The 14,439-nt window shown below is 41.7% G+C and overlaps 1 protein-coding gene across 6 annotated transcripts in view; it reads left to right on the top strand.

Moving 5' to 3' along the window:
- Positions 1-79: 79 nt before the first annotated feature.
- Positions 80-14,439, top strand: part of fam193a (family with sequence similarity 193 member A) — a 26,301-nt gene continuing 11,941 nt past the window's right edge. For 5 of the 6 annotated variants that reach the window (XM_067585065.1, XM_067585066.1, XM_067585063.1 and 2 more), the window contains exons 1-17: positions 80-467; positions 1,774-1,848; positions 3,272-3,514; positions 6,382-6,557; positions 6,659-6,826; positions 7,238-7,484; positions 7,649-7,773; positions 8,833-8,980; positions 9,113-9,187; positions 9,291-9,365; positions 9,470-9,582; positions 10,292-10,534; positions 10,823-10,979; positions 11,175-11,315; positions 11,899-12,177; positions 12,544-12,766; positions 12,862-13,218. In XM_067585065.1, coding sequence (XP_067441166.1) covers positions 246-467; positions 1,774-1,848; positions 3,272-3,514; positions 6,382-6,557; positions 6,659-6,826; positions 7,238-7,484; positions 7,649-7,773; positions 8,833-8,980; positions 9,113-9,187; positions 9,291-9,365; positions 9,470-9,582; positions 10,292-10,534; positions 10,823-10,979; positions 11,175-11,315; positions 11,899-12,177; positions 12,544-12,766; positions 12,862-13,218 — 3,067 coding nt within the window. In that variant the 5' untranslated portion in view covers positions 80-245. The remainder of the gene's footprint in view (positions 468-1,773; positions 1,849-3,271; positions 3,515-6,381; positions 6,558-6,658; positions 6,827-7,237; positions 7,485-7,648; positions 7,774-8,832; positions 8,981-9,112; positions 9,188-9,290; positions 9,366-9,469; positions 9,583-10,291; positions 10,535-10,822; positions 10,980-11,174; positions 11,316-11,898; positions 12,178-12,543; positions 12,767-12,861; positions 13,219-14,439) is intronic. The other variant, XM_067585067.1, reaches the window with a different exon arrangement.

Here is a 14,439-nt window from a genome sequence, read left to right as displayed (position 1 = left end):
GCCCCGGGATGCGGGACGCGTAGTTACGTTGCAACGCAATCTGAAGCCAGGCTGAGGCAGTCCAGTCAGAAGCCATATTGGAATCTATGAAGTCGCCTTGCACTTTGATGGAACTGAGTGTCTGTCGTTTTGGGAGTATCTAAATCGCTATCCCGGATTTATACCCGAGTGATTGTGCCAGGCATTCCACTTGAGACCCTGCCAAGACTGGACGGCAAGTTGTCTCGCTTCTTTTGTGGAAAAAAATGAGTCCAACCGATGCTAAACGAGGGGCTAAACGCAGGAAGAACAAGCGGGGCGGTGGCAGTAGCTGCAGTGCTGTCTGCAACACCAGCGGTGGCAAGGCCGGGGTTGCCTCGGCCCTAGGCTGTGCGGGAACAGCAACACCTGCCTCTGTCGTCAGCTTTTTAACACCTGGCAGCGCAGGCAATGGGAATATGGGGTCCATCACGGGCATAAACGGAGAGGTAAGAGTGACACACAATGTTAACCGGTGGATGTCAAAACGGGGGCGACTAGCTAGCAGCGTTATCAACGACACAAATCTGATCAGGGCCCGACACTGATGCGAGGAAGGCAGCTAGCTGACTAACCTATGCAACAAATCTAGATATAAATTGGCTTAATTAACGCTAATGCTTGTTGTTATGCTATGTGGGCTACCGTGCCAGCTAACAAGCCGTAAGTTATAACCATATTGTTAAAGTGGCCTTATTATGTTGTTACAAACTGCCGTAAACATCAGGCTACTTATCTGTTAAGGCTGTGACTACCATCGTTAGCTGAAGTTCAGAGACCGTAGCAGAATCGACAACAATTTAAACACCTCAAAGCTTTATTTTGAGCTAATACAGTGCAGGTAGGTTGAGCTTACACTGGCGAAGACACGATTATTCAAGAGTAACATTAGGTTAAACACAGACTGCTTTTACACAGATAAACATGAATGCTAGCTAATGCTAACAACTTGAGTCCCGTCGGGCCTTGGATGTGTTTTTACAAGCTGACCTTCCAATCTTTCCGGCTTATAAAGTTTTTTTTCCTGAGTTTAACTTGGTTATACCTGCCAGGACATGAGCTAAACCATCAAACTTATTGTAGCTATTCAGGTTGGCTTAAATTGGCACTAAAACGGTAAGTAAGTGTTGCATTGACTTCATAAAGAAAATTTTAGTTTCATTACACCTGACTTACATTTGGTAGTTCAACTCACAAATTATGTTCTGTTTCTTGAGGTATATTTAATGTACTGATGTAGCAGCATAGTTAAAACAAACCCTTCATGTAGCAAATATGTATATGTTTATAATACACACACACAGGTGCTGCTGCTTCACGTTATCTATTAATTACACATGATCTATCAATTATCTCTGTCGTTGGCACCGGCCATCTTTCCATTGAGACAATCTTGCACTTCATGATATATGTCTGATTATCATTTGTGTACACATTTATGTTTATATAGTATGTATATAGTAGTATACCTGCCTAGAAACTTCAGCAGACCTGACTACATTGCTTGACAATTTTCTGCCTTGCATGTGCACCACACACACACGGCTAGCTTGGAGGCTTGGAGAAATGTCTCTACTTCAGTTCTCTACTCTAAACATTGATTTTAAAATGTGATGTTACAATAAGCGTCCCACTAAAAGTGATTCACTCTTCTAGGCTGTGTTAAGAAAACTTTCCACAGAAAGAATTATTCATGTGCTTGTCGCTATTAAGTGGGTGGCTGTATGTAAACATGGGGTTGTTTTTATTCCTCAGGTCAAAGTGAACAACAGTGTTACACCACAGTTTACGGAAGGACCAGTGAATGCTGACTTCTCCGGAGTCCTTCAGGTAAATTCACATGAGATGTTTCCATTTAATGTAACTATTTACATCAGAAGTCCATCGGCTGAAGATTTTTTATCTGACACCTTTTTTTTTTATAGCCTTTACATACAAAAATCAAAACATGTCCAAAGTGACACAATGGCCAGATTATCATAAATATAAAGCATATTTGATTCTCCAAACACACTTGTGTGCTCAGCCACAGCAGGGCGTCAAGATGCTCCAACATTTGTGTTCGGACTACACACTAGGACCAGTGATGGGCGCCAGTCCAGTTGTGTTGTGACTCTCCACCTCGAATGAACAATTACAACACTAATTTCTGTTTTGCAGCACTTTTTTTTTTACACCAGTGTCATAGTGCTGACACCTCAGAAGCAGCCTTGTGTTGGCATTTATCCACATTTCAAGGGACTGTAATCAAAGCGTTTCTTTAGAGGAAAGATCTGCCTTGAATTTTGGAATATTTTGCTATTCTAATGAGTTTGGGCAGTAAAATCAATATCTACAACCACAGACAACCGGCTAAACTGGAAAGCACATCACCAAGACATCGATGATGTCATCACATGTCACATTTGGAGCTGGTCCATTCTCTCTGACTGAATTTCTCGGCTCAAATAACCTTTGTTCGAATTATTATTGTACAAACACGTTTTATAGGAATGTAGATCTTACTGCTCTGAATAAGAAAAGAAAAAGTAAGAAAAGTATCCCAGTAACATCATTATGGATCTCGCTATAGTGTCTAAGCTACAGTTGCATCCGGCAAAGTTTCCCCTCTAACGAAATTGATCTGACTGATGATTCCCACAAAAGTATTCATTAGTGCACCATGGAATATGATGCAACATATTGTCCTGTTTACATACACCATCGTAAATAATCAATATGGCTGTAACAGTGTCTTGTTTTGTACATTGTTCAGCACACACCTTTTGATTTAATACACATGATGAATCAAACAGTCCACTCCAGGCTTGTTCAAAATGTGTGTGTTTAGCCGAGCTACTTTCTGTTGTATTTGTTATACTGTAAACACTGATTGTTTATGATGCTGAGAAATTGGTCTAAATGGGTCAGGCAAATCTCAGTTGTTTCATTACGACGTCTCAAAAATACAGAATTGAATGTTGCATTACATTGAAACTGTAAATATAAGAATCATACATTATTTGTTTATTTTCATAGATTATTTGTGTAATTTTGGATTTTGACACCATCATATTGGATTGAATGAAACTATAAAGTTTTTGATGGAGGCAAACGATTAAGAAAAAAGCTTTAAGCACTTGGCACGATTATTGTTTTACTGCTCTGCCTTTGAGTGCAGCAACAGTTCAGTCAGATTACTACTGGAGTAACGGGAGACGATGAGTGACCCACAACGCTCACGCTGACAGTAACTACATACCTTCTCTCACAGACCCCATTCACGTTCGGCTTGAACCAGCGGGCTCCCTACACGGCTGGCGACCGCTGCCTCTTATGCCGATGTGAGCGTAAAGACAGCGCCGTGCCTTCAGAGGCAGGGATCCCGGGCCAGAACGGTACAGCGCAGCCCACCAAGACACCCAGTGCCCTCCAGCTGCCTCTGTGGGTGTGCTCAGACTGCAGGCGCACAGTGGAGAAGGAGGACCGGCACACTGCTCTGGAGCAGTCGTTAGGGGTAAGTCACCTGGGTATGAATGACATCACAGGAAAATGATTTGAAGTCGTGGGATGTTGCTGAGGATAAAAAAGAAACGACAGACACTAAAAGTTTATGGATATAGTGAAAAAAATGTATTACATGTCCCCCAGTTCTTTGCATGATTCACCATTTCCGAATGTTATGTTTCTGCACTGATGCCAGATATCTGCAATTTAACTCGCACAGCTGTGGTCATTCTTTCAGTGCATGGTGTAGCCTCTGGGTGTTCACCAGAGACCTCTGCTTCTTTGCCAAAAAGGCTAAAACAGATGCAGTGGTCAGAAGCAGCAGCAGCTGTTGCTGTAGAGAATGAAATAAAGGACGTGTTATCATTTAATTTTTCGACTTGGCTTAAACTATGGCTAGATAATAATATCTAGCTTAAATATGCAAATTCTCTGTCACGCTCTTTGAACAAAGAACAATGCAGTGGATCAAATACTTACAATGCATTAAACTATAATGCATACATGAAGATATGATTTCAGTACGTCTGAAGTATATTCCTCACTGTCAGATGTTTCTTTTTCTTTTACACATCAGAGCATGACTGCAATTATCCTCTCAGGCCTGTGCTGTATAGATGCCATGATGTCTAAAGCTAATACCTCTTCATATAAAGAGCCCCTTTATGTTAGACAGCCCATGCTATGCACCCAGCTTGTGTCTTTGCAAGGACAGCACTAATTTAGTAGTGGGAAAATCTTGTGATTCCACCCAGCGTTTTCTTCACTGGAGTACAATGTCACTTTTCTTCGTCTGGGTTGTGTTTATAAGGGTGTGATTATTATTGGTTGTAATTTGTAAGGCTATTGGCTATTAACAAATTTTGACCACATACAAAATTTAAAAAGGAAACGACTCAACCTTATTTTTTTACAGGGCGTTGTTTTTTTTTTACCTGTGCCTACTTTGCTGGAGAATGAGTGAGAATGCGGCGTAATTAGCAGGAAAATCTGTTATTTGTAATATAGACTGCAAGAAGTAGTTTCATCTTCTACCATTCCTTTTAAATTAGAAGTAATGTGTAGTCCTCTCTGCTAATCACATTAATGTTTTAACACAGAGACAGTTCTAGCTAATTTGGCTATTTGCACATTGGAGATCTGAATTAAGGGAAATTCCTGTCATTACTCAGCTATTGGATTAGGAAATTCAAACCCAGAAACTTACTAAATCTGCATATTGTAGCAGAATTTTTAAATTGCATTACTCACATGAGTTAGATGTGTCCACTTCTGCGAGATTTATTTTCTACAGTAAGACATGATCTCAGAGACACACTGCCTTACTGACCCCATGATTCAAAGTTGCATGGTCAGAAATAAAAACACAAAAATTCGCTCTTGTTCCAGCTTCTCAAGTGTGAATATTTTCTGGTTTCTTTAGTCTTCTATGACAGTTAACTGAATATTTTTGGGTTGTGGACTGTTGGTCGGCATGAAACAAGACATTTGAGGTTGTATCTTGGGCTTTGGGAAACGGTGACCAACATTTTCACCATTTTCTGATATTTTACAGACCAAGTGACTAATCAAGAAAATAATCAAGAGATTAGTTGCAGCTCTATTACAGTATAACTCAAAATCCTCTTTGTTACCTCTAGTAGTCGTGCGTGGTTACGTAGAAGAGCTGGTTCATATATTTTTGGTCATGCTTTATAATAAAGCTTGTCAGGTACAGGACCAGTCAGAAGTTTGGACACAATTTCTTTTATTTAATTTACTTTTGACTGGTACTGTATGTCAGGGGTATTCGCTCTCCTCAGTTGTGTGTATGTGTGTGTGGGTGCTTTGGCTTTGGCTGCTGAGCTTGGGTTTGGTTTCCTCATAAATGTATTGTTCCATTGCATCCTCACAGCAGGGCCTTACTATGCTGATTCACATTATTATGGGCTTATAGAGCCAAACCACTGGGAAGCTTTTCCTGTGAAGCAGCTGCAGAAATTGTTAAATTTGCATTAACGTAATTTTAACACATAATTATACTGTAAATCCAGCAGTTTGGCACCGATTAGATCAGTGAGGCCCCTATCCTAGCCACCGAGGTTAGGGAGGTTAGTCTAACTCTGTTATCTAAATTGGTTCGATTAGAAATTGTTACTAAATGTAGATTCTTACTTATTTCAGCACATTGTGCGTGTTCATAATTTTTTAAAATTGCAAGGGAGGAATGGATGAAAAGATGCAGCTGTTGGTGAATTTGTTGGGATCTGCAGGAGACAGTTACTGAGTAAGTAACATCTGTCCCATGCAATTCCTGCTGTATGATACATGGTTGGTATTGTGCCCAATTATCAGGTCCTGACACAGACACAAGACTTGCTCCTTTAATTAGCTGATCCCAGCTGCTGTACCTTGACTTCCTTTGTTGGCAGGTCATAGCATGTCTTCTTCCTTGGCCTTGTAGCTGCCACAGTGGACAAGGAAGGAGAAACGTATCGCTGAGACATAACAGTGTTCAGACCTCTGTGACCCACGGTTCTGGCTTTATAAATATAATATTTTGTGGTGTTTTGAGGCTGTGTGCGATGACTGTTGAAAAACATAAAATACTCCTAAATACAGAGAATTGCTCCACATTCACATTATATGCATTATTTCAGGCTTACTATACTTTCCTGTTGACATTCCCAATGTGTGCTAGTCATATGATTTGCCGTTGCAACGTCTTTTGGACTTTAGACATTAAAACATCATAAACATCACGTTATTGTATAGTATTTATGATTCAGCAAACAACACAATAATTTAGAATTGTCTTTAAAACATTGCAATTGTGTCTTGAGAAATGTTTAAATATTGTTCTGTATCTAAGTATGTTATTTTTCGTATTTCCCACAGAGCCAGGACTTTCTTTTGCACATGCCTGTGGGTAATGGAAACCTGGGCCAGGAAGCAGCCCCAGGGGACAGACTGACCACTGCTGCGCCTACACTACCCATGCTCCCTGCCCCGGACCTCACCGCACCAATGCCTGCTGATACAGTGTGCAGCTGTGAAGCCTGCAATGAGCGACGGTCAGTTCAGAACGACTGCCTCTGAAGTGATCTTAATTTCAACTGATTACCTTTATTCAAAAGTTGATGCGATCTTCATGATTTTGTGCCTTGAATTACAGGGAGATCTCCGCCGAGTCAGAGAGGGAATCTCAGCAGCTGCAGAACCACTGGTCGGAGGTTCGCTACCTGGTGCGTTGTATCTACCGTCAGACGGGAACACCACTGGCAGATGACCATGACCAGCCCCTAGAGAGAGACAAGGAGGGCATGAAGGAGCTGGTGGACAGGTATAATAACTGCAAGCAGAGCTCCGTTTCACTGCTTTCTGTCATATGTCTTTATTTTAGGGTGTGTGTCCACTAGAGGTCTCTATTGAACTGTCAAAGTCTCTGTGGATGCAGGAAACAAGCTTCTGTAAAAACAATCAGAGGCCTTTGAAAGAAATGATGTCAACAAGCTGAAACTATTTCCTTCTCTGCTGTAATTGGTCAGGTTAAAGGCAGCATAAAATGGCATCTTTACTTCCTTCACATGACGTATTTCCTGTTGAATCACGATGATGTGCTGGTAGGGAAACCCGGTTTGATTCTATAGAAGGGTCAACAAGTCTTTTGTTGGGAGTTTTTATTTAAACCCACTTGTCCAGTCTCAATGTATTGGTGTCTTTGATTGTTAAAGGATCTATTTTCCTCTTTTAGACTCTGTGAGAAGGACCCCTACCAGCTGTACCAGCGGTTGGAGCAGCAGGCCCGTGAATATGTCTTGGAAATGAAGGTGCGGCTACTGAAGCACCTGTCTGCAGGCTCCAAGACTACAGGACCAGCGGGGACCGTGGCTGCAGCCCAGGGTCCTCCTCAAGCCCACCAGTTCATCTCCCTGCTGCTGGAGGAGTACAACGCCCTCTGTCAAGCTGCACGCACCATCAGCAGCTTCCTGCTCACCCTGGTCAGTTTGCTCTTTGTGAAGCTAGAGATACTGTGTTAGCTGTCCTGCAGGTGGCACCAAAGGCAACGTTTTTACCCCATGAATCAAGCACCTAGTGCTATGTTTTGACATAGCCGGTGTTACTGTTTTTGAATCAACAATAATCCAAGCTGTTTTTTCCTCAGGAGAATGAGCACCTCCAGAAATTCCAGGTGACGTGGGAGCTGCACAACAAGCACCTTTTTGAGAATCTGGTGTTCTCTGAACCCATCTTGCACAGCAGTTTACCTGCACTGGTTGCACAGCTGAAGTAAGATATAGTTTTACTAGTTTAAAGAAAGATAGAAGTTACTCATCACTTATCTGCTACTTCAGATCCAAACTATTGTTCCACACATACAATGATGAAATGTTTTTAGCCATGCTAGTGCATGGCTATCAGTGTTTCCACTATAATAGTACAGGCCTGGCGGGCCGCCAACGAGAACCCCCGCCAGGCCAAAAAGTATTTTTTTAAATGTCAAAAGTAACGCCAAATATCCATTCATTCGCAAATCAATAGCGTTTGGGAGCCTCTGAGCAGCGCTGTCTCGAAACGTGAGTTAACATCTATGTTGTTGCCTGGGAAACTGCAGGTAGCAGTCTCCTTTTAAGGAATAGGGCAAAGCGTAAGCGAGTGAGTGGTTAAGCAAGAGAGTGAGCGGCAGAAAAATAATGGTGAATGCGAGCGGAGCAGAGGAAAAGGTTAGCAGTAAGTTGTCAGTCTGCCAGTAAATGTACAGTACAGACTACAGTGTGTCAGTTAATAAATGCCGCAGCTTGTCAAGACCATGAAAAGTCACATCTGTTGTTTTCCCAACTGCTGGAAAAGTGAAGGGGTTAGCTCCAAAGTTAGCAACAATGGGTTAGTCTAGCCTGACGACACTAAACAAATAAATAGAAAATGGAGAAATGTGTAGCTGCCTACTAATCTCCCCCCCCCAAAAAACCAATCGACAACACCCCCCTCGCCCACCCACCAGGCCAAATCACTCATCCTAGGGGAAACACTGGCTTTGTTAAGGGGTCCGCCATTTTGGCCCAGATGGAAATGTCTCAACAACTACTGGGCAGATTGAGATTAAGTTTTGTACAGGCATTCGTGGTCCCCAGACGATGTATCCTTGTTGATCCCCTGACTTTTCATCTCGCACCATCATCAGGTCAAAATGATAATTTGTCCAATACTTTGGTTTATGACCAAATAAATTAATGCCCATCTTCCCAGTCTTCTTAGTCTTGTTAAATTTTCAAATTTTGCATCTTTCTTTCCTGAGCCATTCAGCAAGTGTCTACAAATTACATGTCTTATTTTTCATCCCTCATTCAGACATGGCACAGCCTCCCATGATTCATACAATGAAGATATGTACAGGACCTTGTTAGAGAGCTACCAGCAGCTGCAGCAGGAGATGGCTTCAGTGGCTGCTGAATGGCAGGAGTGTGAGAAGAGGATTGATGACTATGTAGATGAACAGGTAAACACATCCAAGACCACACAAATGCATTTGATGCAGAAAGTAACAGTACTTTTATATAAAGGTGACACTTAAGGTGGATAAAGATAATAATTATTAATGGTTTAAATACTATATGTGATTCTTTTGCAGCTGCTTTTTAAGGTGGAGGGTCAGAGTCTCACCAACCAAAGAACAGAGCCACACAAGTCCTTGATTAGCAAAAATGTAAGACATTTTAAAATTATATCTGAACACAGACAGATGGGTTTTTTTTCCTGTCTTTGATGTATAGAAGTTTATGTTTCTTTCATGATTTGCCAATTTCCAGACTTTGAAGACTAAGCAGCGAATGCTGAAGGAGGACTGGGAGTTCTTTAAGCAGAGAAGATATATAGAAGAACAGGTATGATACAAGAATATGGAACCATCATGGCAGATTATAATGTGCATTTCTCTGAATCAGAGCAGTTCTTTATTTTGTTCTCTTTACCTCTCTTTTTGTTCTAGTTACCTAACAGTAAGAAGTCGCCCACCGGAGACAACAACTTCACAGACACTATGAGAATGCTCTCATCTCGTCTGAGTATTCCAGACTGTCCAAACTGTAATTATCGGAGAAGGTGAGTTTAGAGGATTAGCTGTTATGTCATTATCTGGCGTGGGATCAACTCACTGCCTTGCAGTAGATGTGAAATATAGTTGAGACTAGCTTTATTTTCAAATGAAAGAAAATTTGTTCTTATTTTCCTATTAATCTTTCAACAAGTTATCATCTTGTCGTGTCAGTTTATGAAAGATTTAATTCCCTGACTTTGAGTTGTCAGGGAATTGTTCCCACTCTGAAAATGTACGCCCCCGTTTCATCTAATGAGTGAGCTAAAGTGTGAGATTTTGAATCTGATCTGCACAACATGTATGGTTGAATCTCTCATTTATATTAAAATGAATATTATCTAAACCTGCTAGAGGCTTTGATTTCAGCAACAGAGAATTAGTTTTTGACTGTTATTCCCAAACATTTGGGGCTTGGCAGTGATTTAGTATAATTGCTTAGTAATCATACAGTGACAAAAGTCTCATACGTCATCCTGTCAAAATGAATGGTTGGTAAATTTCCAAAAGATCCATCATTTCATTAAGTCCTAAACATGACTTTATTTATTGTCAAAATTAGTTTTTTTTTCTTAGTAAAACACTGAAAACCATTTAACTTACTGAGATGAACATGAATTGTAGTTTATACAATAAGAAGTTGAATATAGTAGTAAATCACTATTGACATAATGCTGTGATACGGATTAATTTTGTCCGTATTGCACACCCCAACAGGTGCACATGTGATGACTGCAGTCTCTCCCACATCTTGACATGTGGCATCATGGACTCTCCCATTGCTGAGGACCTCCACATCAAACTGCCTCTGCAAGGGGAACCTCCACGGGACTACCTGGCAGAGGTGCACCCTCCCAGCCTCTCCTCCGGCAGTTCAGCGTCCGGCTCCAACTCTAGTTCTCCCATCACCATTCAGCAGCATCCAAGACTTATTATGCCTGAAGGGGACACCAACACTTTGTAAGTCAACCAACCAATCCCAGTGCTAGTCCCAGTCCCAGTCAAATGGTTGTTCATGTCATAGGCACAGGTTAGAGTGTGTGGTACATTGTTCACTCACCCTAAAGATTAATATTGTCCTTAAATTCAATTTTAAAATGAAAACTTTAATTAAAGGTGGTGTGGCATCATTTGTCTATATCATATAGTAATTGCACACCTCTTCCAAGAAGCTGCCATTTCCCCCTCTTTCACTTTCCCCTAACCTGACTACTCATTTCTCTTGATTCTCACTTCTCTTTCTTCTAGTATTAGTGATGATGACGAAGTGCCTCCGTTGTCCAGTAAGTTTGGGGACATCTACCCCATGAGTGGTTATGAGGACAACAGTGTTGTGAGCGCTGCTGTGAACGGCCTCCACAGTGAGATCAATGGGGAGGGTGAAAACGTGGCGCTGAAGGCAGGGGTGAGCTCTACACTGATTTGATACTTTGAACAATGCCTAAGATTAGTTGTGAATTTCCCTGCTGAGTTTCTGGATGATGAAACTGATATTCATTATGAGTGAGTTACCAGTAGTTCGGGAAGTGTTTTGTGTACTGCTCCTCACTCATTTCCTAATAGAATCTTCGTTTGTCCCATTTGCACATTTCCACCTCAGTCTCCTCACATTACCAGCAGCAGTAGCTCATCAGAGGGTGACGAGGAGGAAGCTGATGGCAGTGGGGAGCCCCCAGGGCAACAGGAGGAACTTTCCTCAGGAAAGACTAACAGTCCTCCACCTTCTTACAACCACCAGCAGGTACTACCACACTTCTAATGAGACATCTTTATCATAATTGCTTGGGAATGCTGGGAAGCTGATGCACTTACAGTCATTACTTTTAAACGTGTTTAGACACAGAAGAAGGAAGGACAATCACGGTATTTCACAGGATTGTTTTTCATAGTGGAGACAAAGGGTTTTGGTTTAGGGATGAGTTGCTCTTTCGACTTGGGTTTTTTGTTTCTGTTTTACTTCAGTTCTTTTCTTTTGTGTGTGTGTTACTGACCAAAATGTTTCGGTAGCATAAGAGTATCCTACTGTTTAGTATAGAAAGCTTAAATCACATATTTACTGATTTGAATCATAATTTTGCCAATTTTAGACGGCAACAAAGAAATTCCGCCAATTTTGTTAAATGATAAACCGTGTATTCCCCAAAAATAATGTACTGAAAAAAGTATCATTTGTCACTGATACCAAAACTTAGGTATTTTATTGGCACAACATTTTCAAACAATACCCAGACCTTTTCCCCCCACATGGGCAATTGTCTTATGTTGAGGAACACACTCCAGAATAAAAGTAGACAACCTGTTTTGAATTTGTGTTACCACCTCAGGTAGAACAGGTCCAGCATGCCTGCGAGTGCCACGTGTGCAACCAGGACCCCAGCTCCTCCAACCTGGGCCCTGCCACATGCCTGCCCCCTAGTCGGCTCCACGCCGCGCCTCCCCCCGCTGTTGGACACCAGTTCTTCACAGACAGCAAGGCTCCCCCTGCCCACCCCGCCCTCCACCTCTACCCCCACATCCACGGCCACCTGCCCCTACACAACTTCTCCCGGCCCCTACTGCACCCTACACTCTACCCTCCCAGTCCTCCTCTCACACACAACAAGGTGAGGATTACTCTTGACCCCGCACGTTCCATAAGGATTGACAGAAACTATTTTCTTTTCTTTTTTTGTTTCGATGTGTTAAGTTGTAGCTCTGATAGTTTCTTTCAGGGAAAACTGATTCATTTCCTTATCACTGGGGATTTTTTTAAGGTTCCAGGAACAATACTAAGCTTAGTTGTACTCTAGTTTCACTTAATTTCACTGTCATTTTAATTGTCTACCACAAGGGGTCAGAGTGTACCCAGTCACAGTGGACCTGATCCAAAACTGAATTGTATGTCTGCTCAAATCAGTTCATCTCATAATCCCAAACTAATGAGACAATTTGTCTTGTACATTAACTCGACCTCTCTGTTCTTTTTCAAGCCTCTGCCCCCAAACCCTACATCAAACCACTCAGCGGCCAAGCAGCCAGCCTTCAGCCCGTCATTACCAGAGCACGTCTACCAGAACTGCTTTGGCGGTGCGGGCGGAGCAGGTGACTGGAACAGCTCACTGCAGTGCCTCTCGCTCAAGTTTGAGAACCTGTGGGATGCCGCTGTGATGAAGAGCTGGAATCCTTCTATGCTGTTGCCTGAGTCCCTACCAGGTGAGCCACTCGGGCAAAACAGAAATGATCAAAAATTGAGTGAATGGACCAACTCAGCAAGTCAAAATCACGCCTCTCACATTATGTATCAACAGGTGACATGCTTGGACCACCCCTCGCTGACGTCCCCCTCCCCCCAACATCTATCGGCCCCCAAGGGGAACACCCCTCGCTGCCCACTCCTCTACCCCCTTCCTCTAACTCTTCCTCATCATCGTCCTCGTCCTCATCATCATCCTCGTCGTCATGCTCCTCTTCGGAAGCCAAAGAGCAGAAGAAGAGTGGCGCCAAGAAGAAGTGTCTCTACAATTTCCAGGATGCCTTCATGGAGACCAACCGAGTAGTGATGGCCACCTCCGCCTCCACGTCCTCTGTGTCCTGCACTGCCACCACTGTCCAGTCAAGTAATAACCCACCTATCCACCTAGCATCTAAAAGACCCAACTCTTTAGGTAATATAGGAGGTAGGAGCAGTGGTTAGGTTAGTACTCGTAAGAGAGCTTGCTGGTGACAGAGATTGTTTACCAGTCAAGGAAAATGTTTTGCTTTTTAGCTTTTCTTAGTCCGTTAAAAAATTGAATGCACACCCACACTGGAACAAGGAACCTGGTCATTATTAGCTATTCACAGGCCTCACGAGGGTATTCAGTCAATATCTTTGTGATAATAGTTTATAAGAACTTATTAAGTATTGATCACCACAGCCTTTCAATCCAAATATGGATCAGATGTGAGAGGGATGCTTCTGTATCTTTGGAAAAAGAATTACATTTATAGGGCACTTGATGCTACTGTATGTAGATTTGAATGAAAGACTTGATATTAGCAGCCACTGTAGTGGTTGCAAATCTTCCTGGGATCCATACAGTTAATAATTAATTCATAATCATCTGATGACACTGTAAAAAAAAAAGAAAAGAAAAAGAAAAGAAATGAAAATCAAATTAAATCAAATCAAAACTAAAGAAAAATACATCAATTTGGTAAAAATAAATCATTAATAATTGCTGTAACACAAGTTAATTACAATGCACAACCTTGAAAAAATACCAAATATATTTAAAGGTATTGAACTATTGGTGTGCCCACCGAGTACCAGAGTAAACTAAGGTGTTTTTTGTATCTAGCACCTACCCCACTGAGGTTTTGTGGATGCGCCCACGACTACTGTGTTTCATCCCACTGAGTATGAACAATACTATTAATAAAACACAATTCACAATAATCAAACTACATAAATAACAGTCAACATTAAGCAATGATCTAAGTGTAGTTAGTCATAGTCTTGCTCAACAATCAAACTGAAATTGTAATGCTCCTCACTATTTGGAAATTCTCAATGACACTGCAGCAATTTTACACAATTTTCCATTTTTCAAAAGAAGTTAAAACTGTGGTACAGTGGTAACAGTGTCAAAGCTTCAAGCCTGTGGGGTGGGGGGTATTTCCTTTGACAGTGGTTGACTGACATTTGAGAGTGAGAGTTGGTATGCGTTTCTAGGAGATGAACTGTCAACTTCTGTGGTGTGCTACTGACTGGAGCACGTTTTATCCCAGTAAATCCTTTGAATACTGGTATTCTTTCCCCTTTTTCAAGAAGCACATAAAGCATTGGTCATGTACTGTTTAAGACGCTCGTCCTTTTTACAATGATAAAAAATTTGGGAACACGA

The sequence above is a fragment of the Thunnus thynnus genome, chromosome 3, assembly GCF_963924715.1.
Source record: "Thunnus thynnus chromosome 3, fThuThy2.1, whole genome shotgun sequence".
NCBI classification, from domain to species: domain Eukaryota; kingdom Metazoa; phylum Chordata; class Actinopteri; order Scombriformes; family Scombridae; genus Thunnus; species Thunnus thynnus.
This window is presented reverse-complemented; position numbering and strand designations above follow the sequence as displayed.